This window comes from Mustela nivalis, assembly GCF_964662115.1.
Source record: "Mustela nivalis genome assembly, chromosome: 14".
Classification (NCBI taxonomy): domain Eukaryota; kingdom Metazoa; phylum Chordata; class Mammalia; order Carnivora; family Mustelidae; genus Mustela; species Mustela nivalis.
In genome coordinates, this window is record NC_139033.1 from 63253585 (window position 1) to 63280912 (window position 27328).

General features: G+C 44.8%; 1 protein-coding gene and 1 long non-coding RNA gene across 2 annotated transcripts in view; one reads left to right on the forward strand and one right to left on the reverse strand.

Annotated features, from left to right (window-relative positions):
• Nucleotides 1-1486: 1486 nt before the first annotated feature.
• On the reverse strand, nt 1487-25885 carry LOC309847959. The gene is made up of 7 exons (XR_014302746.1): nt 25744-25885; nt 15006-15121; nt 11989-12146; nt 5867-6114; nt 4492-4533; nt 3699-4060; nt 1487-1618 (listed from the first exon to the last, which is right to left on the reverse strand). It is a non-coding gene; the product is annotated as an uncharacterized lncRNA (long non-coding RNA).
• Nucleotides 24065-27328, forward strand: part of KCTD1 (potassium channel tetramerization domain containing 1) — a 180787-nt gene continuing 177523 nt past the window's right edge. Inside the window, exon 1 of the mRNA XM_082698889.1 lies at nt 24065-24211. Within this exon, the coding sequence (XP_082555015.1) occupies nt 24203-24211 (9 nt within the window). The 5' untranslated portion in view covers nt 24065-24202. The remainder of the gene's footprint in view (nt 24212-27328) is intronic.

The following is a 27328-nucleotide window of genomic DNA, read 5'->3' on the forward strand; positions in this document are numbered from 1 at the left end:
CCTTGGAGTGAATAAAAGCTGCTTTCCATGTTACTCCACCCTCCTGTTTTAAAAAAAGGGGGGGGGGGGCTCCTGGTGGCTCCGTGGTTTAGAGCCTCTGCCTTCGGCTTGGGTCGTGGTCCCAAGGGTCTGGGATCGAGCTCGCGTCGGGCTCTCTGCTCTGCGGGGAGCCTGCTTCCTCCCTTCTCTCTCTCTGCCTGCCTCTCTGCCTACTTGTGATCTCTGTCAAATAAATAAAATCTTTAAATTAAAAAAAAAAAAAAGCCACTTCAGAAGATATGGGTAAAAATGTATCAGATTAAAAACCACTCCTCAGGCAATTTGGATGACAAGTGAAGATGGGCAACATCAAGCGAGGCCCCTTCCTGTAAAATACATCCGATTCAAAGGAGTATTTTTTTAAGTTACTCATCTTTCTAATGAACCCAACTCCATCAGCCAAATGAAACTGGTTTTTCGGCAAGGAGAGTTTTAACCTACGTGAAAGACATCAAGGACGGCTTTCACAGAAAGCACGCAAAATACTAATGACATGGTAAAATACTTTTCTTTGTCCAAGGAAAGAGTCTTTGTGGAGGAACTTCAAGCTAATACTAGAACACCCACACTGGACGAAGGGGCCCTGTCCATCCAGGTAATGTGTGATGGCGGGTCTATCTCCAGGATGCTCACCGGTGGGGACCCTGAGAGGACCTCGCTAGTATATCCCCCCATTTCCTTGTTGGAATGAATTGAACACCAGGTCATCTCCCCAAGACCTCTCCCTTAAGGAACCTTCAACAGTGTAATATGTCAGATGCTGTGCCAGAAGGTGAGGGGGTTTCTTTCAATTGTACAGATGATTGCTGACAGACCTAGGTGACACCTTAGACTCTACGTATGTTCCTGTCTTACACCAGGCCTGTGAGGGATCCGGGGTTCTAGAACTCTCTTTGGAACTATATTGTAGTCAACAGCCTGCATTCATTTATTCGTTCTTCCATTCATTCATTCAGTCGTTTGCTCACACATTCAGGTGTCCAGCCAAGCACCACTCTCAGAAGACTTACACTGTGCCGGGCACTGCTTCGAGAAGCTAGAGAATCAGGGGTGGAGGGAACAAATAGCATCCTGCTCTCAAGGAGTTTCTTTACTGCCAGGCACGGGCATCCACAAACCAGCAAACCGATGAAGATAATCCTTTCAGACAATGATTGTGAAATTAAAAAAAAAAAAAAAGGGTGTGTGTGTGATGATTTAGAGTGAGCTTATGTGGAAGGGAAGGACTCGACAGGGAGGGGAAGCCGCTGAGCGGAGACCCAAACGCCAACCAAGACCCAGTTGTGGCGAGTGTAGGAAGAGGAATCCTGCCTGTTTCTTAGCTGTAACATGTACCCATATTAACGTATAGACTATACAGCCTCACGGCTAGTGTCCCAGATAACTCAGCTGCTTCACAGCAGAGATCCTAAAACACAGGTATGGTGAGAGCACTTACCTTTTACCTATCGGCAAGACAACCTGGGGCATCATTTCCCAGCTGAGGGCAGATTTAATTACCAGTGTTCTGCAAAGGCTTTCCAAATGGTATAGATACAGCCTTGCACAGCGCCGACTTTCCAGAGCGTCTCCTTCTTCCCTGAACAGAGCAATGCCCATATTCCCTGATAAATTTCATCTGCAGTGATTCATCGCTTATTTACATTTACAATTATTTCCTTCAGTTCTTCTGAACAACCAGGTGCCTACAAAATAGGCTTGCTGTAATTCATTAGGTAACTAACTTTATTGCTACCCAAGCCATTTTATGCTGGAGAAAAAAATGCAACAATACCACTCTTCCCCTACCAAACCCCCCCACTCCACCCCACCCCACCCGGCCACCCTTCCCGGGGGCACACTTGCCACGCCAGCCAGATTTAGAAATGATGACTTTAGCTTGTGGCTTACAAGAAAAGACTTCATATCACATATTAATTTTTAAAATGTTTTCTTAAGCCCCTTTTAGCCTTTTCTGGCAAACCCGGAGGCCAGGTGAAAAATGAATGATCGTAATACGGTTTTGTTTAAAGGCATGAAAGTTTCTCCTCGCCTTCTCCCCACGTCACAGCTGGACACCTCTATTATGGTTACTTAGGTGTCTGATGGTTTGTCAGAAAGCTAGCCATAACTTAGGTGGAAAACTGGACTCCATTAAAAAAACATTAAAGGCTGCGAGGGAGGCAAGTTGATGTGGCATGGCTCCCAGCAATAAGGAAGCAAGAGTGCATGCTGAAGCTTGGAAATAGAAAGTGATGTCCTCATAAAAACATGGCTCTAGGCTGGTGTGCCACTAGAAATTCTTCTGTCAGTTTAGAATATTTAGCTCTAAGGGATTTCGACTTTCAAATGTATCTTTGGATGCAAAGTAGGCTGCATGGAAGCAGATAGCATTGAAGAAGGGAAAGAAGCATTTGCTCCCAATTATGATCAGTTTACGTTACACTGAAGATGTTATTTTATGTTTTTCTGATAGAATATTTGATCAGCAAGTGTGCAAGGGAGTCAGACGAGCTACCTCGCTGACATCAAGCGAGCCGCTGGTCTGCCTAGCTAGTAAATGCTGCTGATAACTGATACAGCTAAACAATATTAAAAGCTTCAGCCCTACTGGTTATCAAGGGAAACTTCCAGCCTAATTGGAAAGCTCGAAGCTTCAGGCATCTGAAATTCTTGGTTTGGGGCTCTTCCACGGCATTCCAATGCAGTATTTCCAATCAATAATGTGATGCTATGCACTGCACCCTCACGAGCCTTACAAACTCCCCTGAGTTTTGTATTTGACTTGTTAAACTGTAAAAAGAGTTGGAGAAACAAACAGAAAAGAAATACCTTGGTCCCCAGCTGCCATAATATAAAACAATCAAATAAACAAACTCCAGCGCTCAAACAAAACTGAAAATGCGGACAGATGTACTTTTCCTGCTCAAAACAGGAGCATCTTGGGTGACCTTTCCTTTATGTGATTTGTCTTTCTGGGTGGTAGACAAAGAGGTCCTCTCTCGAGGCGGACTGAATTATGTGTTAAAATTGAGTGATGGTGATGCAGACTCCCCCTATCGACACCCCCCCCACACATCCCCCTCCCCCACCCCTGCCCAAACCGGTAGATGTGAGGCTTTTTTCCACAACAGATGGTGGTGGTGTTAAGCCCCACCTAGCTACCAGGGGTGGCTTCTGGCCATGATGATAAAAATGCCCCAAGGGGGTGCAGGAGAGTCAGTTCCCCAGAGCAACCATCATCCACACATGGAACAGGTGATAGTTTTCGTAACCAACCTCCCTGTACAGAATCAAACAGCAGTATCTTTGAACTGCGGCAGTTCCCATGCTTTTGGGAATGGTGTGCTTCCAGAGAACTTACGTGAAAATTATCAGGGTAGGTTGAAACTGGGACTAGACCAGAACAAGTCTTTCCTGGGGTGGTTGAATTTTCCTTTTCCCCTCCAAGGGTCTACCAATCTGCCTTTGTTCGAGGTTTGGAAGGTAACATGAGGAACATTAGCTGGTGGCAAGAGGTAAGAAGCAGAGAAGTTGGAGTGTAGCTCAGTTTCAGCACCTGCTCCTACCCTTTGCTAGGAAGCTTCGACTTCTGGAACCAGAGGACAAAAGCCTCCTTTGTGTCTCAGTTAAAAGAGACATAGACCTCAGTTTGCACCTAAAGACACATGTTTACTCACATTTTGGTATTTCTGAAATCAGAATACATCTGATAATCAGCGTTGGCCAGCTGTCATTAGCGAAAGTCATCCCTGCTTGTACACAGCCATAAAACTTGTGAAATGGCTCCGAAGAGAACTTCAGAGGTGACAGTGAGCAAAGAGTCAGGAAATGTGACATCACCCATATTTCTGATGACACAGAGGATGAGCCTGCTCCGCAGAACATGAACATCTCTGATCCTAGTTGGAAAATCGTTCGTAAGAGCCACAGTCTGAATGGGAAGTTTTATAAATATCTTCACCAATTTACTTCATTTCTTTAAAAAAGAAAACCTGTTTTTCATTTCTAGGTTTCTTTTCACACATGCGCAAGAAGACATCTGTGAAAGAAATCGATGCCAACATAAGTTCAAGAGCCTTCCCAATAAGAATATAGTAAAAATGCGAAGACAGAAAAAACCACTATGCTACAGTTGTGAGTATATTTCTTGCTTTCTTAGTTGGACCTAAAATCACGATGGACTTTACAACTGATGACATCCAAAGTGCGATGAAATACAAAATCTCTATGACCTGGAAAAGTTTACTTAACGGTTCTGAACTTCAGTTTTTTCTTTTGAAAAACGAGAATAGTAACCACCCCTCCTTCCTGGGGAGATGGGGGACCAAGCTAGCCCCAGCAGAGTCCACAGAGCTCAATGTGGCACCTCGTCTATTTCTAGTCAATGGCAGTCAGTACCAGTCTCCACCCACTTAGCTACTCCAACCAGCCCACAGAATAAAGTAAACAGAGTTAAACAAACTTACTTACCTCTCCCAGCATGCTTTCCTTTGTTTCTCAAACTTGCCAACTCTGCAACAGGTAGACACAAACAAACAAACAAACAAGGATAAGGCCTTGGTGACTGTGTGGTTTTTGGTGATACAATTTGTGAAATGGATGAAATGGTTATTTGGATCCAGTATTCTAATGATAGAATGATGGTGAAGACAAATCACATTTTTTTTTCAATGCCAGTCCAGGAGAAAAGAATATATCAATCTCAAAGTCAGTGGAGGGAATTGTTTTTAAAAAATTTTTTACCAAGGGTGCCTGGGTGGCTCTGTTGGCTAAGCATCTGCCTTTAGTTCAGGTCATGATCCCGGGTCCTGGGATCAAGCCCTGGGTTGGGTGGGGGAGGGTCCTGCTCAGTGGGGAGCCTGTTTCTCCCTCTCCCTCTGCTGCTTCCCCTCCCTCTCTAATAAATAAATAAAAATCATTTTTAAAAAATTTATTTTAATTCCCTGAAACAAATAATACATTATATGTTAATTTAAAAAAATAAAAATAAAAAATTATTTTAAATAAAAAAGGACAATCAGAGAATGAGTCAACTAAAAACCCTAACATGTTTTTAAATTAAAACCCTGAGCAACAGTTATTTTTCTCTGATTCTAAGTCTCTCTTACAGAGAGAGAAAGAGAATGAGTGATCTCCAACCTAAATTAAAATTTCTAAAACGAGCTTTTATTTACTTTTAGAAAATCCATTTGTTAGTGGTTGTTTGTCTGTGGATAAACAGAGAACTTAAGGACCTCCAGTGCTTTTTTTCGTTCTTTCCTCTTAGTGTTTCCCTGTGTACATCCTCACCACGGGACTGTAGGTATTTTCTTCTACTTGGCGGGGTCGCGGCTGGAGGAGCCGTACTACGGAAGAGAACAAGGTGGCCAATGCACGACGTAGCAAATGAGCAGCTCCACCCTTTCAGAAGGCTGGCCCGCTGTGCAGAGAGAGAGAAGGAAGTTCACACAGAGACTACAGGGGCAAGTCAGCAATGGTTGCTGCCGTCTAGATGCGGGCATCCCCCCAGCCCCGGTCCATTCTGCCGGACTCCCAACTCCTCTGCAGGCCCTGACAGAAGATCTTTGCCCCGTCTCCAGCCCTCAGAGCACTCTGCAAATCCTCCACTGGACGTCAGACGTCTTGAGGAAGAGCTGATATCAGTAAGGGATCTTGAAGCCCAAGCTTCATTGCCTTCGTGGTAAATGTTTCTGATTAAGAGGAAAAGAACAAAACTGTAAGTTAAAAGTAAATTGTTAAGCAAATAAATAAATAAATAAAAGTGGCGGCGGTGGGGCAGGGGGGAGGCTGGCAGGGAGGAAGGAGTTTACAGAGTTTATTGAAGACGCAGACACCTAGAACCAACCTCCTTTCGCCTCGGCATTTCCTCTGGCAAGTAGGCCCCATCACAGCCTCTTCCTTCTTGGGTTACTGTTCCTGTTCACAATCGAGATAGTCCATGTAGGGGCGCCTGAGTGGCTCAGTGGGTTAAGCCTCTGCCCTCAGCTCAGGTCATGATCCCAGAGTCCTGGGATCGAGCCCCACATCAGGCTGTCTGCTCAGCCGGAAGCCTGCTTCCTCTCCTGCCTCTCTGCCTGCTTGTGATCTCTCAGTCTGTCCAAAAAAAAAAAAAAAAAAAAAAACTTTTAAAAAAAAGAAGATAATCCATATAAAGTAGTTGGCACCATACCTGGTCTATAATAATTGCTCAATAATGTAAGCCATTAACTACTATTCTTTATTAGCATTCAGCTGAAAGTTGTTGACATTGATTAAGCCTTTATTATACTCCGGGCATTGGGTTAAGTGTCCTACATGGAGTCACTTATCTAATCCTCAGTGTCCTCTCAAGTAAATACTATTATTATAATCCCAACAGATGAGGAAACAGAGACATGGAGAAGTCAGGTGGTTTGCCCAAGGTCAAACGTTAAATAACAGAGTTGAGATTCAAATCTCAGCAGTCTGACTCCAAGGATTGTACATGTAACCACTGTGCTCCTTATTTCATTGATTCTTAAGATCTGCGTTTTTTTAACAGGATGGCCTTAACATCAACAATAGCCATAGTTTGGCTGCATTCTTCTTTCTGATGAGACAGAAAATAATGACACATTTTACCGTTGATGGCATCTTGGATTCTCTCAAATAGAAGGTACTGCTTCGTTACAGAGGCGATGTGGAGAAGCTCAGGTTCCTTCTGAAATTCTCAAACAAGAGGCCCTTTCACAATCCAGAAGAGCCAAGTCAAGGACAGGAACCAGAGTACAAGACTTTGCAAGAGTCTGAAACTCTTCTGTTGTCAGCAAGGGGCCAGGGGATGGGGCCACCCTCCCGCACAGCCTGAGCGGCAGAGCCAGAGCCTGGAGAGGCAGAGGAAGGGCAAAACTGCCTCCCGGGCAACTGTCTCCCTTCTCACCCAGAAGGTGTAGGTGTTCAGGATTCCTGAGTGTGTTCTCACAGATGCGGTTGAAAGACTGGTCAAAGTTCACAGTCACAAAGGCCCAGAAGCAAATTAAGAGCAAGAGTCCATGTATTTAAAAAAAAACAAAAAAAAACCCTCCATGGATATCCCTTGGCAGGGTAGGTGGGGGTGGGGGGACTCTCTTTAATTAAAGACCATTTTCTACAAAGAGGCCCAAGCTACCCAGGCTTCCTTATACTCATATCTCTAAGCAACTGGCACATGGTCAAGTTTAGTAAGACACAGGAACAGAACCATTGTTAATCTATGATAGTGAAATGATAATCAGCCTAAATCTATGATCTTTCCTTTTCCAGAGATCCTGAGAGACAGACTTGGAACAGGCCACATCCTAAGACTATAACTCGGGTCTTCTATTTATATGCCTCACAGAGTCGGGGACCTCCAGGTCACTGGGGACCAGCTGTTAAGAATGAACTACCTTACCCAGGTGGGGCACCTGGGTGGCTCAGTGCGTTAGAGCCTCTGCCTTCGGCTAGAACCATGATCCCAGGGTCCTAGGATCAAGCCCCACATCAGGCTCTATGCTCGGCAGGGAGCATAGGAGCACCCTCCTCCTCTTTCTCTGCCTGCCTCTCTGCCTACTTGTGATCTCTCTGTCAAATAAATAAATAAAATCTTTAAAAAAAGAGAGAGAGAGAGAAAAGACTGAACCAATGGGTGACGGTGAATGAGATGAGGGGAACAGCAATACCCCCAGAGCCCCAGGAGTCTGGGACAGGAGCTGGGTCTGAAGAAGATATATACTGGACCAGGTGCTCATGGAACATTACTAGTCCCAGGCTGGATATCTGGTCGACCAGAGGAGCCAGCTCATGCTCCCGACTACAAGAGTTTATGTACTGGCCCCAGCTGGGAAGTTCAATATCTCCAGAATGTTCTAGGGCCCTAAGAACTCCAGGAAGTCCTGATTGTTTTGTATATGGTTGGAAGAGACGGAAGGATAGGAAGAAACCTTCAGGCTGATTTAGGGCTGAGCCACTCTGCCCAATGACAAAGTAGTGACTGGCATTTCTGGACATTTGGGAAGGCTCACAGTCAAAGGCAGAGGCTGTCAGCTCACTTTGACAACTTAAAGAGTGAGTAAAAGTCACTTTACTGGATGGGGGTGGGCAGTTAGGAAGATAAGAAGAAAGACCTGCCTAAGAACAATAAAGGCACTTTTACTTCCTAGTTGAAAGGAAATTAGGAGCAATTGTCACACTACTAAGAAAATCAATGAAAAGGGGGCGCCTGGGTGGCTCAGTGGGTTAAGCCGCTGCCTTCGGCTCAGGTCATGATCTCAGAGTCCTGGGATCGAATCCCGCATCGGGCTCTCTGCTCAGCGGGGAGCCTGCTTCCCTTCCTCTCTCTCTCTCTGCCTGCCTCTCCGTCTACTTGTGATTTCTCTCTGTCAAATAAATAAATAAAATCTTTAAAAAAAAAAAAAAAGAAAGAAAAGGAATGAAAGGGAGGGAGGGATGAAGGAAGGGGTGAGGAAGAAAGGGAGGGAGGGAGGGAAGGGAGGAGGAAGAGAGGAAGAGCCCCACCGAGACTGAAGAAGACATCCAAGAAGCCAAGGTAGCAACCTACTATGACTTCGCTACCTTACCCAAGAGCAAGCACCCTGAATCCCCCTTATCTCCTCCCCAAACCTCAACAGTCCAAGTTGTATGTGTCTCAGAGGGGGAAATAACCTACCAAAATAGAAAAGCTTTTAGGTTTCCAAGCCCACTCATCCAAACCCTTTTGTTTTATATCTTAAAGGAATATGTGTACACCTGGTCACTGAGAACAACTCGAGTTGTTGAAGACAACAATAGTAGTTAGAACCACCAAGAGTGTCTGGGGTTCTTCCTGTGGGGCATTCTGGGGTGCTAGGGGAGATGAGATAAGAGGCAGTGTCTTATGAACGACTCCCCTCAGTGCACCTTGCGTGGGCATCTACCAGGGAGGAGGAGGGGGTCCATCGAGTTGCATAAGCCAGCTGGAAGTCTGAGCGTGGGAGCTACAGTGGGCAGCTAGATCGCCACAAGAACTAGGTTTGATATTATAATTGAGGGTGGCTCCCAGGAGAAAATCTGCAGCAGTGAACTTGAGGGAAAAGGGCAACATCCAGGACTAAGGAGAACATGGTTAATAGCAAGCTGAGGGGCAAAGAGAAGCTCAATCCTCTGAAACTGCTGGAGGCTCTGAAGACACCGTGTGGAGATGTTCAGGGTCTCGAGCCTCTGAGCACACAACCAAAGCCTGAAAGGAGGAGGTAAATTGGAGGCCGTGAAACAGAAAAGTGTGTAGATTTATGAAAGGAGCCTTTAAACATTGCACACTTTATCAGAAATTAATGAAACAGAAGCACCCTTTCTCTCTTCTGCCCTGCTCCTTTACCACCGCTAATCAAAAGGACTGACCAATAAAATAAAACCCTGTGAACATGTGAAGGCGGGGTAGGGGAGGAAGAAGGCAGACAGAGAGGGTTTGCTGAGGAGGGGAAGAGAATCCTACCTTGGAAGACAGACTCCTACAGGTGAGACTGGGGGCAAGAGTTTCCAATTACAGGGAAGGGTGAAAATGGCAGGGAAGATATGAAATATCGTATTTGTGTTTGTTCTGTACCGAAAATGAGGATCTTTCTACCCCTAGGACAATTTTCACATTCTGCTGTGTGAGGGAGGATGGGGAGCTCCACTCACATTCACCAAGCAGCCCGCACGGGGCTGTCCTGCCCCTTGATCGTAGGTACGTCCGCCCCCGACAGCCATGACCCTCAGGGGTCCCTCCCTCCAGACGGAGGCATGGACGGCAGACCCAACCCCAGCGCAAGCACAAACACCCACTGAAGAGTCTCCTTTTCTGTCAGAAGCTAACTCCAGTTCACCTGCCTCTGATTTTTCTTTCCTGCCCCATCCAAACCACATGCTGAGAAATCTGGAAAATTCTACTTTCCCTGATCTTCCTACCACCCCAGAGCCCTTCACACTGCCTCTGAGGTTGACTCTGAACTGCTGTACCTGGTCTTAAATGGCCCACCTTGGTGCGTCCCTGCCCGCAATCCTTCGGTTGCAAATATTCTCTCAAACCCATGCTCCCACACACAGATGACGTCCGTTTCTTGTGTGCTCTGCCCTCTTGCTCCTTCTGCCTGCCCAAGTGCCACATTCTTTTAAGCTTCACCTCCTTTTTTTTTTTTTAAATAGATTTAGCGAGATATATTTCACATACTACATAGTTCACTCATTTAAAGCGTACAACTCATTTAAAATGGCATTTCGTACATTTGGAAGTTCATGCCACCATCACTAAACATTTCCTTACCTCAGAAAGAAACCTCAAATCTACCAGCAGTGCCTCCCTTTCCCCTTTCCCTTCTCCCCAGCTCCTCACCACACACCTCGGCAACCACGAATCCACTTTTGGTCTCCATGGATGATTTGCCTGTTCTGGGCATTCACATGAATGGGATCATATAACATGTTCTTTTGTGACTGGCTTCTTTCATTTGGCTTCCAAGGTTCACTTATGTTTTGGCCTCGATCGGTACTTCATTTTTTTCGTGTTGCTGAATAGTATTTATCCATGCATCAGTGTTTATCTATTAGTTTATCCATTCATCAATTCATGGACATGGGGACTGTGTCCACTTTTGGGCTATTATGAATAAAGCCGCTATGACTATTAGTGGAAAAGTTTTGTGTTTGTATATGTTTCCGATTCTCTTAAAGTTGGGTCCTACGGTAACCTTAGTATTTGGAGGGACCGCCACACCGCTTTCCAACATGGCTGTACCGTTGTATATTTCCACCTTCGGTTTCTCTGCACCCTCAACACTTACTAAAATTCACTTGTAACAGGAAATGGACACGTCCAGCCAATTTCTTGATCTTTTCCTCTGTGCTGGCATCTGTGCCTTGTGTTGTGTAGCTGTTATCTTGTTGAATCTTTACAACACCCTAAAAATCAAATGTCATTTCTCCCTTTTCAAAATGAGACAATTAAGCATTGAGATGTAGTAACAAGACTAAAATACAGGGAAGAGAGCAGAGACACATCCCCATCTGTCTGCCTCCAAACCCACTTCCAAACACCAGCCCAGGGAGCCTCCCAAGATGCCTTTCCAAGACAACACCAGACCCTCAGATCATTTCTTCTGAAACAAGAGCTAGTGATGGTTTGCACAGCACCTGGTATTGTTTTCTGTATAAAACATTATCTTCTCAACCAGACAGTGAACACTTTGTTGGCTGGATCTGTTCTTTCTCCATGTTGTCCCAGAGAAATCAAACATTTAATAAAGGCGTAATGACCTGACAACAATTTTTTTAGTTTGACACGTTCTGCTTTTATTTTTCTGAGAGGTGGGGGATGAGCTAAAGGTACTCTATTTCCTTTCAGCTTGTTTCCAAAATATTCGAGTGAAGGTGGAAGGAAAGATGGACAGTGCTACACCCAAACTCACGTCACCCTTACGGGAGAAATTTGGGTTACAGAGAGTGTTACTGTTTTGTTTTGTTTTGAGCAAGGTTTTATACTATAAAGCCTTGCCTTTTCTTTGGGAACCCAACACACACACACACACACCACATACATACGTGTACATAGGTACATACACATACGTATGTACATACACATGAGCAGTTTTTTGCTTGTGTGTCATATACCTGTGGCTTTATACATGTCATCTCTTATCTATCGAACAGTAGGTATTCATTACTGTCATTTCACACAGAAGTTAACTGATGCTCACAAGTTCATCTGGCCAAAATTACCTGGCTAGGAAATGGCAGAACCAACCCTAGCCCTTAAGCCAATGTTCTTTCCCCTATACAGCATGACCTGTCTCAGGTGTCCACGAAGGAGCCATGTAGCTTGGGCGTGGGGCTCCATTCATTTGTTCTCTTATCTTCTTCCAACTCCTAGCCCACGGCCACCAAAACCTGGCCACACGGTCTGGCTCAGGATAATCTCGTCCTGCATTCCCACGTCTACACCTTCCAACCCCAAGTATCCTGATCAAACCCACTCACACGAAAGCACGATGGCAGAGGCAGCAGGTACAGTTTGGATTCAGGGGTCTGGGACTTCCGGTTTTGAAACAAACACTCCTCTAGGACAGGATGGTATCAGATCAACTCTTAAAAGCATGCTCAGCCTCAATGGATTCCAAAGTGATACCCAACAAACTCTGTGGGAAAAAAATAATAAATTCCGCACATATAAATGGGGTCCGTTGGATCACCTTCTCATTAGTTACATCTCCTAGACAACTATGAACAAGCATCTTCAAAAGTACCTTCAACTACATCTAGGTAGCTTGGTTAATAACCCAATGTGACATCAGTCACTTAATCTCCCTGGGCCTCTGTTTCTTCTTTTATTTGATTGAATTACATGATCCCTAAAGCCCCCTTTAAATATGAAATTGTATGATTCTCTAATAGTGAGGAAAGGGCCTGTCCGGGAGGAAGAGGGTTGAGGACAGTGCAATTTACCTGGAGTCTACAGACGCGCTTTGAGGGGACGAGAACCGTCCGAAGGGAATGCTGAAAATGATGTGAGTTCATATTGGAAGGGAGAGGATATGAGGTTTTTTTGGATTCTCGATGGAATTGGTAACCTCCCGAATTTGCCAGCTACTGGCTGTGGAACTAAAAAGTGGTTATGGGGAGCTGTCCCCCACAGAGGGCTGTGTTCATACTGAGGGCAATCTCAAGGTCCTCTTTTGCCTCTTACAAATGGTACGATACAAAATACTGAGACAAAAAGGGCAGCCTGTTGAAAACGCTGCTAAAGCTTCTAAGGGTTTTGTCCTGTAAGGTGGCAAGCAAGGTAGTCCGCTGTTTGCTTGTTCGTTTGTTTGCTTCTTCAGTGTAATGGGGCTCACCTGCATTAAAATACTCTTAGGTGCGGCACCTGGGTGGCTCACTGGGTTAAGCATCTGCCTTGGGCTCAGGTCATGATCCCAGGTTCCTGGGATGGAGCCCCAAGTCTCCAGGCTCCCTGCTCCGTGGGGAGCCTGCCTCTCCCTCTCCCTCTCCCTCTGCTTTTCCCCCAGTTTGTGCTCACTCTCTCTCTCTCTCTCTCTGTGTCAAATGAATAAATAAAATCTTTTTTAAAATGCCCTCATGTGACAGTTTCGGTTGCAGATTTTCACCAAACTTGTCAGGTGAGCCTTTCCAGGGCTGGGGTCCTGGAAACCTACAGATCATTTTTACCAGCATTGAAGATGATCATTCTGCCTTTGAGAGTCACTTAGAGATTCCCATCCTGGCCATATTCCTTTGTGCATCATCTTAAGGAAAGTCGACATTTGGCCTTGTATGTGATAATCGTGTCTTGTATTTCAATGTATGTCTATAGATAAATGGTAGCTGGGATCTGAGAGCCAATTAAACGTAAAAATTTGGAGGAAGTATAAAAATAAGGGCCGTATCGGTTTCTCCTAGAGATGTTTCCAAATGAAAACAGGCTAAATACAATGTCTACCTGGGATCAAAGTCAAGAGCTGATATTTTGTTGTGAGGGACAATGTTCCATGTTCACTTGGCGTCAGATGAGAAGGCATCTCCTCAAGAAAAGGATACGCCACCACTCAATGTCAGGGCAAAGAGGAAGAACTGGATATTTGAAAACAGAAACTATAAAATGAAAGATAATAAACAGGTGAGTTTCAAACAGAATCATCTAGATACAATGGCCCTTCCTTATAAGCAAAGGGACTCTGAACTTGAAGGACTCTTAGAGGTATGAGTGTGTGTGTGTGTATGTGTGTGTGTGTGTGTGTGTGTGTGTGTGTATTTCGCACTCCCTTGTTTTAATTTTAATTGTTTAAATTTTAGTTTTAATAGTGGTAAAATATACACAACATAAAACTTACCACTGTAACCATTTCTAAGTGTTCAGTGGCATTAAATATATTCAGGTCCTTATGCAACCATTATCACCATCCACCTGGATAGAAACGTCTGGAGTGTTTCCATCTTCCCAAACTGAAACTCTGTATCCATTAAATGTTATAATTCCCCATTTATTCCTCCCCCTGTCCCTGGCAGCCATCATTTAATTCTCTGTCACTATAAAATTTGACAACTTTGGGTACTTCCTAGAAGTGGAATCATATAATATTTGCCCTTTTGTTCATTTGACACATCTTCAAGCTTCACCCATGGTGTAGCTTGTGTCCAACTGCCATTCCTTTTTAAGGCAGGATCATGTTCCATTTTATGTATATGCCGCATTTTGTGTATCTGTTCATCCATCAATGGGCATTTGAGTGTTTCCACTTTCTGGCTCTTGTGAAGAAGACTGCCATGAGCCTTGGAGTACAAATTCCTGATGGAGTCCCTGCTCTCAGTTCTTTTGGGTAGGATCATAGATTGTAGGATAAGTTCTCCAGGGCCTTGAAAACCTACAACAAAAACCACTAATGCAAAACTAATAAAATCACCAAATCCCAAGTGTGCTTATTCCTCCCCTTACCTACCTATTAACAATCTTAGTCTTTTTCTCCCCCTTTTAGCTGTTTTTCTAACGTATTCACTCTTTCATTTATTCATTCGGTAACTAGTATTCATCGGGCACCGACTGTGTGAGGCCCTGGAGACCCACAAAAGACAGACGAAGTTCCTACCTTGTGGAAGCAGAAGGTAATCAAATAACAAAGAAATGCACAAATCAACTAGTAGTCCAAAGAAAATTCCAGTAAACTATGAGTGCTTATGACAAAGAGCACTGAGCAGGTCCTAAGAAAAAGGAAGGCTTCCTCGAGGAAGTGATATTCCAGATGAAGGATGAGCAGGAGTTCATTCAGAGGTTAGAGGAGGGAAAGAAGATTCTTTGTATAAAACGTGCCTCCCATGCAAAGATCCTGGAGCAGCGAGCTGAAAGCTAGGAGTGGAGCCCCAGGGTATTGGGGCAACCCAGACTGGGAAGAGGGACACTTGATGTGGGTGCAAAGGGGTGATGGGCCAGATCAGGTAGGGCCTCAAGAAATTCTGGTCTTTAGTCCAAAGGCAGGGAGAAACCGCTGAAGGGATTTACTTACTTTCTGAGCATCTCCTGCTGAGGGTTAGACCCTTTCCATCAACAAGAGAAGTCTGTGTCGTCAGGAAGTTTAGGAAGAGGAGGATCTCTGTCTCTGTACGGTGGCAGGCATCTTTCCTGAGCGGGAAAGGGAGAAACAAGCTCTTTGCATAACTCGAAGGCTGCGGGCAGAGTGGCCAACCATCTTGTCTTCAATATTAGGAGCTGGTGACTTGGAGTCTTGTTCTTTTGGAACATCTGTTATTGTCCGGATAAATACTACCATGGCTATGGATGTGGAGTTTGGAATTCTGTGCCAGCCAGAACTTCTGCTAACTACCAAGGACATTTGGTATTAAGCAAGCCAGAGGTAATCAATTCTGATGCTTTAGGCTATTAGACCTCCCATGGGGTTTGGGAGACATAGTTCTTCTCTACAGAAAATGGTACAACTGCCTTGGGGGGAGGGCGTGTCCTCTTCCTGGCCCTAATGTATTACACAATGGCCTCTGCCAGAGGCTAGGTACCTGACTTCCCAGATCAGGATCCAATTCAGTTTGGGAACTTTTAGTTTTCACTAAAACAAATGGAATTCGCTTTCATGGGCAGGAACAATTTCCTTTGCTTTCTTCAAAAGGAAATGTGTGTATCTATACCTATAATTCATATGATCCTGCACACAGAGACACACTACAGGCCAAGAGAAGAAAACTGGAAGCATCTTAACTACTTTAAAATATGAAAACAGACTTCTGCAAGGACTTTCTGTGATGTGACACGCGGTGCATATAACCAGGCAGGGGGTGCAAGGCTTTCATCTTGTGAAAGGTGCAAGTTTCACTGAAGCTTAAGTTGGACAAAGTAATTACAAAGAGAAATTTCCTTGGGATGATGCGGTTTTGTGTACACAACTTGCCTGAGGAAGGCAGTGTCAGCACCCGCATTAGGTTTTGCTGGTCTAATTAGGAAACATACACAGTCAAGTTTCTCTGAAATTAAGAGCCAACTAATTAGGCCATGAAGTTCCCTTAGAACTCGCCTTGGTTGGGAAACACCTTTCCCTTTATTTGTCACCCACAGAGGATGAGGGAAGGACTGAGAAAGAGAAGATGTGATGTGAGATGAAACTAAACGGACACAGATGACTTGTAACCAACAAATGGAGAACATATCAAATGCTCTTTTGTCCATTCAGCCCCCAGGCAGTCCAGCATTAGACCCTGGGAGCTGAGCCACGTTGTAGGGACTATGACCCAGCACAGGGCGGCATGGGTAGTCAACAGCACGGGAATGTGCGAAAGATATTGTCTGCTTCTTGCCTGCCTACCTGCCTCCTCTTGCTTCCAAAAATGAGGGTGGGCATGGACGACACAAAGGTTCAACCACACCATCAATAGTACTCTTCCTTCACGCAAAGTCCTCCCTTTCCTGCTCACTCACAGGACGGAAAGATCTAATTGATGTTTGATCTTTGTATCATGTATCATAACCCAGATGTATCATGATCTTTGTAACATGTATCATAACCCAGATACATGCTTGATATATCTGGGTTATGGGCTTGGCTAAGGCACCAGTGCACAGGGTATGTCAACAGCTCCCAGAAACTCGGTTCTGTCTAGAAAGAGATCATCAGAGAATCTCAGGGGACCTTCCAAGGGGCATGACATGAGAGCAACTCCACGAGTCAAAGTCTTCATAGGAAAAGGAAAGAGAAGGAGGAAGGAGAGGAGGAAGCACTCACCTGCCTGGGGGAGTTCATCATTCAATCTGGGAGCTTGACATCCTATGAATAAGGAAAACGGTTGATTTTATTCCTCTTGCTTTACTTACTCTATCTGTGGCATAGAACTGATTTTTCAGAAAGTTCATTCACTATTTCAGTTTGTATTTGTTTGGGATCGAAGAAGCCAAAGGTGAGTATAGACCTGACAAAATCAAGAACTAAATGACTGGTTATAATCTGTGTATAGTTTTTCCTGTTCTGTTGTCGTAATGCACTAAACTAGAGGCAAGATGAAATTTGCTATTTTAATCATGTTTAAGTATACAGTTCAGCGGCATTAAGCTCATTCATGTTGGTATATGACTATCACCACCATCCATCTCTGGATCTTTCCATTCTCCCCAATCAAAACTATGTAGCCATTAAAAGATAGCTCCCCATTTCGTCCTCTCCCCCAGGCCCACTAACTACTGGTCTCCTGTCTGTCTTTATGAATGTGACTCTTTCCAGGTACCCATGTAAGTTGGATCGGGTCATGTTTGTCCTTTTGTCCCCACTACATTTTGATATGGCCAGAGAATCTAAACATTAGTCATAGCTAAACTCTAGGTATAATCAATAAAACAAAAACAGTGTGTCAAATAATAACATCATTTTCCAGGTTCTGGGTTACATGCTTTCTCTTTTATATTTTGCATTATGATAAGTTTTAAATGATACATTTGTTGCAGTCCAAAAACTTAGCCCCTTCCACCCAAAAACATTCCTTTCAGTAGGCTTTACCGTAGGGAAGAAAATGTAGGGAAATTCTTGTCCCCCACTTTGGGGAAATGACGAATAGTGGGATCATAATAATGTTTTACCTATCAAAATTTTTCAGAAGAGAACAATAAAAGACTGAGGAGTTACTATCATTATCTTATAAGCTCTTTTACAGAGCCTTTGTTTTGTTTAGGGACATGAGCAATTAGAAAAGAAATAGACACACAGGCTTTGTGTTCTCAGCAGGAGCTGCTATATGTTCGGTACAATGGATACGGGGTTTTTTTTTTTCTTTTTAAAAAATTAAGATATCCATTATCTACAAAGCAACCTTAAAGGGACAGATTGAGGATTTAATTTTAGAATTTCATGTCTAACTCTCATAGCCAGATGGTCTTTACACAATGGAAGTTCCCTACCATCATTCATAATTGTTTCTTATCACTACTATCATTAACGTTATTATTAAGAATAATGTGGAAATCATTTAAATGCCCATGTGGAATAGTCTTGTCGATTTGCTCCCCACCTCCCAGTACCCATTTTAACTGATCGGGCTTATACTCATTAAGACTCTAGAAAGTGCTTTCTCTTTTGATAACTTTAAAGAAAGTACACAGATTCTTGATTCCTATAGCAATTTGTTAATACTGGCTCTTACTAAAACTTGGAGACAAATATGTTTGTCTCCTGTTTATTATTTTGGGGCCAGATTCTTTTTCTTTATTCTTGTATTTGCTTTTTTTAAACTAGAATGTATTCATGATTCTTTTTCTTTTAAATAAATTTTATGTTTTTAACCATAGGATGATCCCATTGAATAAGTTTTATAGGGTTTTTTTTTCAGGGTGGAGCAGGGAAAGGTTTTTTAAAAATTGAAATATGACATCCATATCATTAGAGTTTTAAAGTTAGTAATATGCTTAAGGCAGACTTTTTATGGTTAGCAAAGCTGAGAGGTTCTGACACCCAAAGGATGTACGAAGAGATAACTTACATAAATGTATATGGTGCCCCGGAGGGGCCTTGATTATATTATGGGGTTTCTCATGAACAGCTTTGGTTCAGACAGAAGAACAGTGAAGCAAAGCTAAGTGGTTCTCTACCGAATGTGCTGTGCATGAGACGCGTTTCCCTGCAAATAGAAGTACCTTTCAACGCCAGCTAGTTCACGATGAGGCACTGAAACAAGAAAGAAAACAAAATAGCTAATGAAATGTTTGCCTTATTAAAAATGCCTCCTTAAAATAACCATGGCATCACTTTAAAATGGATAGCCTCACAGATGACAGGGAACAAGCTGAAAAGGATGAAGTCAAACGCTTGGGAAGGAAGAATACACTTAAGTTGGAGAATGTAGAAATTGAGTACAACAATATACGACTGATTGATTGGACTACTTCTTAGAGATTTGAATGAGCCCTGAAATTCATTTCTTCTAATATTCAAAACCGTATTTCCTTTTCTTAAAAAAATTTTTGCTTTTAAAGCACTTGCTTGTACTTGTTTTGTAATTCCTGAAAGAGAAAACATAAATAATTATAAAGAAAGAGATTTGTGGGGACGCCTGGGTGACTCAGTTGGTTAAGCAGCTGCCTCCGGCTCAGGTCATGATCCCAGCATCCTGGGATCGAGTCCCGCATCGGGCTCCTTGCTCAGCAGGGAGCCTGCTTCTCCCTCTGCCTCTGCCTGCCATTCTGTCTGCCTGTGCTCGCTCTCTCTCCATCTCTCTCTCTGATAAATAAATAATAAAATCTTTAAAAAAAAAAAAAAAAAGAAAGAGATTTGTGGCAGAATTGTGGTCCAGCCCCATTTCTTATACCAACAATTATACACAATGCTTAATTAATTGTTTTATATGTGTGAGGCAGTCTTGTCAGAATCAAGGATGCTCAAAGGAACAGAGTTTTCCCTAGTAAGCAGCATCGACAGACCTAGGATTGTTCACGGCTAGATTTACCTTGAAGAAAATCTCATTTTCCCCATTATTTGACATGAAAAGGTGAGGTGTCCATGTGATTTCGAGATGAAGTAGTAAAATGAGGCTAAGCTATTCTCGTCAAAAAAAATCATCCATGGAAATATCATTAAATTCGGGATCTCCTATTGCATAAATATCTTTCTTTTGTTTTCCTCTGTCTAAAATGGTAATCAAGGTATCTGGCCACCGTCAAGTTTTATTTCTGAATTCATCTGTGTTGCTTCACAATGTGAGGTTATGGCCAGTATTCACGCTGCACAGCCAGAGAAGAAATTTTGTTAAAAGACCAAAAGAGAGGGACACCTGGGTGGCTCAGTGGGTTAAGCCTCTGCCTTCGACTCAGGTCATGATCTCAGGGTCCTAGGATGGAGCCCCCATCGGGCTCTCTGCTCAGCAGGGAGCCTGCTTCCCCCTCTCTCTCTGCCTGCCTCTCTGTGTACTTGTGATCTCTCTCTCTCTGTGTGTGTCAAATGAATAAATAAAATCTTAAAAAAAAAAAAAAAAAAGACCAAAAGGGTCTAAGGGCTTTAGTATAAGGACTTGGCATCTGTTTCTGTTCAGAATTATGGGAGAGCAGAAATTGACGCTTGCCAGCAGAATCTGCTGCCATTAGAAGATCCACTTCTTCCCAATGTGAGATATTACAGACTCTTAACATTGACAGTGATATAGAAAACTATCATGTTTTCCAGAGACTAATTATAAACAGGTGGTGGTTGGGGCCAAATCTCCAGGAATCACAAACCCATTCTGTTTGAGCTTATTAATGCCTCTATTCAACTCCAGGAAAATGTGCACATTCCACAGTATTATAGGGAGTTTCAGGTTGATTGATAAAAAACAGGTGATTTCCTCCAAAACACTGACTCGAAGAGAAAATAACCTAATTTGCCTTCCTGCACAGCAGCGCCTCTCATGGTAGGGATAGGTGGATGGTGCTGACGGTCTGGTGGAAATATTGTCTGGTGGCACGGAGGGAGAAGCCGTGGCTGCCTTGCGGTGGCGAGGGATGTCCACGCATGTCCAGGCTGAGTGCAGGCACTGACACTTCTCTCTTCTTCCTAATGGAAAGTGCAGTGGGATTTTTAACTTGGATCTGGGTGTCTGGCTTCACTGGAAGGTTTTGCAATTTCACATTTCATCTCAGCTACTAATGTCCACATCTTGTGAAATCGGCACCAAGAATGTACCGCAGGGCTACCCCTGGACCAAGCCATGACGTTCTGTGCCAACTCGTGATTTGAGGGTTCAGTGACCACCATGCGACCAAATGAGCTGTCCCCACATTAACAGGAAAAGGGACTGACTGCTGCGCCCCTTAAAGAACATCCCGTTTTCTCTTGCTCCACGGTCAGGCACTCAACTTTTTTCCACCAAGCTCCTGGTTTCAATTCAAAATATCCAGTCATCGTTTTTATGCCTTAAAAACTGGCGGAACTCATTTTGATAGGGAGGCCCAGGAAGATGGAAACAGAGGTCTGTGTTTTCTTCCTGATTGTTTTCTTGCTGACGATTTTATTGCCATTGTCTTCCGTGTTGCTAACGGTTTTTAGGCTGCTGCTCTCACTTCAACTATTTATTGAAAAAGGAGGTTCGAAGGATTTTTAATATACTTTTGCCCCCAACTTCTTCATGATTGGCAAAAAAGCACTGTAGAGCTCACAAAATGCACACGTTCACTTGCACAGATAATAATCAGATAAAAAAATACTTTTGGGTAATTTCGTGATGGCACGGGCTGACTGAAGCAAAGTTGGTAAATTCGTGTCTTATACCAGGCAAGAGATGGACCCTGCTTTTCACGTGCCATCTCATTTAAAAAAAGAAAGAAAGAAAGAAATCTATCTTAGAATTTAAAGTCAGTTGTCCCCCATCCTTGGTTTCTTTGTTTCTTCTCTTTGTTTTCCCTGATACAAAATGAATTTTCCCTCTGAATCCTCATAGTCTCAACTTTGAGTCCCCTTCAAACTACAAGAAAATGAAGATCCTCTCCACGATAACTTACTCTGTGGCCCATTTGTCACTGGGATTATGGCAAATTAAGCAATCAGCCGAATGGATGGATCACTTTAAAACGTCAGTCACTTACAGCTTCAAAAGAATGTCCTTCCTCTAAGTGATGCCATTCTGAGGTATTTAAACACCTTGCAAATGAACATTTCAGAACTCAGTTTGCTCTAGTGAATATTATCCTCTTCAGAGCAGTTATCTTGGAAACCGAAATCTCAGTTAATTCTGCTGCTTAAAATATTTTGCTACTAGTCTTTAGTTCATTTAAGTACTAATTAGAAAATTAGCCTCGCTGTGTTTTGTCATATTTTCTTTTTTTGGAATCTAAATAGTATAAGCCATCTTCATTACTCACTCATTCCCAGACCTGGTACTAATTTGGGGGAGGTGGAGGGAGCGTGGTGTTACAAAAGTTAAATGTCAAAGGCCAAGGATTTGCTGCCACCAGAGATATTTGAAAGAAGGTGTTAACAGGTTGTTAGGACAAACTGCAGAAAGGGAATGCTGAAAGTATGGTTTTAAGCCATTAAATTAAACAGCCTAAAAAGCTTCAAAGGGGCACCACTCACCTTGGTTCTAGTCCTGCCTTTCCAGACCTCATCTTGGCCTTGTCACTGACTGTCACTGACTCGTGTGACCTTGGGCAAGCTTATTCCACTTCCTCATATGTGAAATGATTTCAAGAACTAGATGTCCACAAATGATCTGTCCAGCTCTAGCATCCCAAGACAATGACAGGAGGCTCTCCAGACTTTAATAAAAGTCACTTCAGGCCACACCTTCAATGTATTAAGTCCTATCAATCTCTTTTCTTTCCACATGCTTCTGTATTAACGTTTCATGTGCCATTTGGGGGCAAGAAGAAAGTTCTTATTCAATTGAACCTAGAGTCTTGCCGATATTGAAAACAACTCCACTGCAGGTCAGAGAATGTATCTACCTTGTGTGGAGGGCAGGAGAGAAGGAGAACATGCAAAGAAAGATGCGATTTTGTTTCCTGTTGTTTTGTGAGCCATTCACTTTTTGTTCTTGCATGTCACCGATATTCTCAAACCAGAACTTGTTATGTAAAAAACCAAAAAAACAAAACAAACAAAACCTACCAAGACCCCTGATTCTCATGATGACGTTAATAATCTCTCATGTCATTATTACACAGATCTGATGGATGATCTTTTTAAAGAACTTGGCCCTTCCCTTCTCTGCTGGTCCTGCAGCAGTCGCTTACCTTAAAAGAAAGATGAGAGTTTAAAAAAGACTTCCTGGGAAATGCTGCCAATCGCAGGTATGCACAGGACACGTCTGGTTCTATTTAGTGTTTTTTTTTTTTTTCTTTTCTCCCTTCCTTTTTTTAGTAGCCTTGGCCTTACAGCCTGGTCTTTTTCATAAGAAAATGTCAGCAAAGTCTTTGAATTAATGAACTGTGAAGGGCTCAAAAAAATATACCATTTCAAAAAGTATCCTGCAAGGACAGAACACTAATGAGCGGTGACCCTAGAGTTACAACTAAATATCCCACTCTAACTACAAAGAATTAAGATTAGGACTGGCTCAGGCACCAGGTCTTTGAACAAAGACCTAGAGAGGAAGGAGAAGTGATGAGGAGTGGGGGAGGTCAGAACCAGAGTCGCAAGCTGGGGAAATGTGTTTATGTTAGAGTCTCTTTAGCTCTGTTGAGCACTTCCATCAAATAATGGAATTATACAACCCCCCCCCCCACCATAGCCTCCCCCGCCCCCGAAAAAGGTACCAGGTGGAGGGAAGCAAAGAAAAGGGAGCAGGCAAGATATGTTCAGAATGTTGATCAAATAAAACCTAAATGATAGGTCTTTGGCTACACCTAATGTAGGTTTTGTTTTCTTTTAATTTTGCTATTTAAAAAAAAAAAATGTGGTGTAACTCCTTCAATCTTTTTGCAATTCTGCATGGTTGAACATTTGAAATGAGTTTGTGTATCACCCCCAGGCGCTGATTCAGACCTGATTGGGGCAAAGCAGACTGCATGTGCTTATTTTTATCCACGTCATTTGGGACGTTATGTCGCCAAAGGAACCAAAAATGTGCGGCTCTGTTGCCAAATTATCACCTATCCTTTGATCAGACATCAACAAGTTGTGCGACCTTAGCGTAACAGCAATGTCAGGTCAACTTGAGAAAGTGAAGAGACAGCCCCAAACACAAATAAAAAGAAACAACCAACAATCCTTATAATTATCATCATCTGCTGCTTTTCCCTCTTTTGGCAAAGAAACACTCCATCCATTTGCAGAAATCGCCCGCGGAAACGTTACATCAAAACTAATCACAACGATTAAAATCAGCTTTTCTGTGCAAGAGGAGGGTAAAAAGCAAGTTGGAGGCTGGAATAAGATTGTTTTTCCACCCAAAAAAAAAACTGGAAAAAAATTTCTTATATGTATATTTATCTATACGTATACGTAGAGCTTTATTTTTGAAGGAGATCAATTGTCTGCCCTGTGATCAGTTAATTTGATTTAAGTTTTATTTTGGAGATTGATTTAGACTGGAGGTAGAGGCATGAGCTAATTGTATCCTGATCCTTGCCTTGAGGGGTTTCAAAGCCCTGGAGCAACTCTTCTCTGTATTTTGTTCTGTCTACCTTAGCCAAGCTATTGCATTTCTCTCTGGTGTGGCGAGCCGAGCAGATCGCTGGGAGAGAAATCGGAAAAGGGGGGAGAGGAAAAGGAAAAGGGGACTTGGAGAGAGACTTTGTGCTTCAATGTTTCAGGTAAGATCTGACGGTTTGGGTTTGTTATTATTTGCTAAGGAGGGTATGGCTGGGACTTTGGGCGCAACTCGCTTTTACGCATGTGCCAGGCATGGGGCGAGAGCGCGGCACACTCGCACACACACAGCCCGCCGCGGCGGCTTGCGATCCGCTCTGGATCCGCTCGGGCCGGCGGCGGGGCTGCTGCTGCGGGTTCTCGGCTTTCTTCCTCGAGCAGGAGCGGGCGCGAGCGGGGCGGAGCGGGCGCGGCCGGCGGGGCCGGGGCCGGGGCGGCGGGAGCCCGCGCGCCCGGGCCCGGTTCCGGATCTGGGCGCGGAGACGCCGCGGCTCTCGGAGCCCGTGCCAGCGCCGCCCGCCCGCCGCTCGCGCGCCAGCCTCCCCGGCGGCCGCTTCGCCGCGGCTCTCCCCCGCCCTCCCCTCACCCCTCCCTCCCTGCCGAGCCGCGCGCGTTCCTTTCTTCCCGGCGCAGAGCTCCGCGCCCGCACAGCAGCCCCGCCGAGAGCCTCCCGGCGCCGCGGGCCCGACCCGCCGCCGCCACCGCCACCGCCGCCGGCCGAGCGCAGCGCCCTGCGGGGTGCGCGGGGGCGGCGACGCCCGGGGCTCCGGTCCTGCCTCCTGCCGGGGGTGGGGGCCCGCCGCCCCCTCCTCGCCCGCAGCCTCGGCGGCGCCCCCGGATGCCCCGTGAAAGACGCCATTGTGGCTGCGGAGCCGATCGGGCCCCGAGGCGGTTTGTCCTTCCCCTTTTGCCCGGGCCGGAGCGCGCCGCTCCCCTTTGTGAGCCGCGGCCGGTGCCCAGCGCAGTCCGCCGTCCGTCTCCGGCCGGGCTGATCCGGATTCGCCGCCTCCGCCCACCCGGGCGCCTTTAAAGCCCCCTCCCACCGCCCCCTCCTTTTTCCAGCCCCCCACCCCCACCCCCGGGTGCAAACGTTTCATTTATTTTTAAAAAGCTCTCATTCCTCTTCCTCCCCACCTCCTCCCAGATAAAGGGCACGGCACATGCTCCGGATTAGAAGTCTCCTTGGGAGGCGGGGACGGGGGAGGGGGCGCTCGGGTGGGGGAAGGATGTGAGCGCTGCAGGTAATGGCTGTGGTTTTGCTGCGCTCGCCTCTGCTCCGCGGTGCCTGCAGCGCCCAGTCCGAGTCCGGAGCCCGCATCCTTCCCTCCCCTTCTGGCGGCCAAGGTTCCCTTAAAGGGACAGAGTTTCCTGGCCGCCTCCGGTCTCCGCCGCTCGAACCAGCGCTTGGGGCACAGAGGTGGGCGGGAGGGATGCAGTTTGGCTCCTTTCTGACCTCTTTCCGTCCCGCACCCCCCACCCCCGCCGCCCCTCTTTATGGAAATGCGAAGTGTGCTTCCTCTCCCGCCCCCCAGAGGGACCTGGCTGGAAAATAAAAGAGTCCGAGCCTCCTGGAAAAAACGCGGGGGGGGGGGGGAGGAGCGGGGGTGCGTTCTGGTGAATTGGCGTTAAAAGTGAGGTCGAGCCCCCAAAACATCCGGGAAGAGGCCACCAGACGTGCGATGCCGGAATCCCTTACCTGGACGCGTGCTCCACCCAGCCGCCCGAGTACCGAAACTTCCTAGCTAGAGCGGGTCGGCAGTGTCTGCCTTTGTGCTTTCGAACACTTGCACTGTCGTGGAAATGATTTTCTGGGATCAGAACGTTTTCACCGTGGCCGCGCTTCGGGGGCTAGCTGGGCGGGCGCCAACTAAGTTAGCCAAGTTGCAAATGGGGCCGTCGGCTTTGTGCGTGGCGAACAGCACACAGGAACTGTCCAGTGTCCGCCTGGCACGGGCTTCCTCGCTAAGAGGGGCACCGCGGTAGGCAGCAGTAATTTGGTGTAAATGCTGCATTACCTTTTAGATCATAGAGAACTGGCGGCTGCTTTCAAGCAAATCCTTGACACGTGTGTGTGTGTGTGTGTGTGTGTGTGTGTGTGTGTGTCTCCTTGCTGGAACTGGGAGAGACATAACAGTTTAACATACTCATTCTTTAAGAAACGTTTGCCTTCTGTTTTCAATCAACTAAGCTGGCAGCTAGAGATACAAGTTTATTTGAGAATACCCTCTGGGTACCAAGCATGCTTGGATTGTTTTAGCAAATTAAAAATGAGCAAAATGCTTTTACCTTCTCAGCAGTAGACTCCTTAAGAGACCTCCTGTTTTGTGTGTATGTGTGTTTTTTAGAGAAACATCTTCTGTGTTTATCTCAAATGTGTTTTTAATGTGGAAAAGGAGAAAATAAGGGATTTTTAAAAGGCTGAGGCTGATGCCCTAGCCTGATTCATTAAATCCGATTTTGCATCAAGGAATTTTACCTGCATATGTGGGAAATCTGTGGCAACTAATAGCTAATCTACTTGGTGAATGTGAAATAGCAGTGGATCAATTTGTCTCCTGGATAATGGGCAATGTGTCGGTGTATCCCTGGTGTTTATTTTTGTGTGGCATTTGGCTTACCATGAGGGGCTGGTGTGCAGGAGACCGCACACTGGCGGCCACGATTTGGCTCAGGAGTCCTGCTGCTGCTCGACTGCAAAGAGTTGTTAGCGACTGTTCTGATGACAGTAGGTTTCATGTTTACTGATGAGGCTGCAAAGGTGACCGCTGAATTTTAAAACTTTGCATCACGGAGAAAACTTCATTGGTTTAGGCACTATGTTGATAAAAAAAAAGAAAGTCGCTAGGCAAACATAGCATACATTTGCTGGGAAGAAATGTTGAAATGAATTAAGCGTGAATGCGAGTTGGCAAAAACTCTCCCACCACAGTGTTCAAAATGACTGCAGTGATTTTGCTGTATTAATTATGCCTGAAGCACAATATAAAGTTCTCCAACACACACTAGAGGTCTCTCTTCTAGCTGTAAGATGTTCTTGTTTGCCAGGGCTTGCGTAGTAGGGGTGCTTGGTGATAGCTCTGTTCATCCTTATTTAAGTAATAGTGATTTACTGACCACCCACATTACTCTGATGTGAGGTATTTATTTCAGAGAATATTCAGTAATTATGGTACGACTTATACTACCTAAGTACTAGGAAAGTAAATGCATTGGGACTTCTACTAGATGATGATGAAAATGTATTATTCCATTTGTTGAATAGCATTGTGGACCTTTCGGCA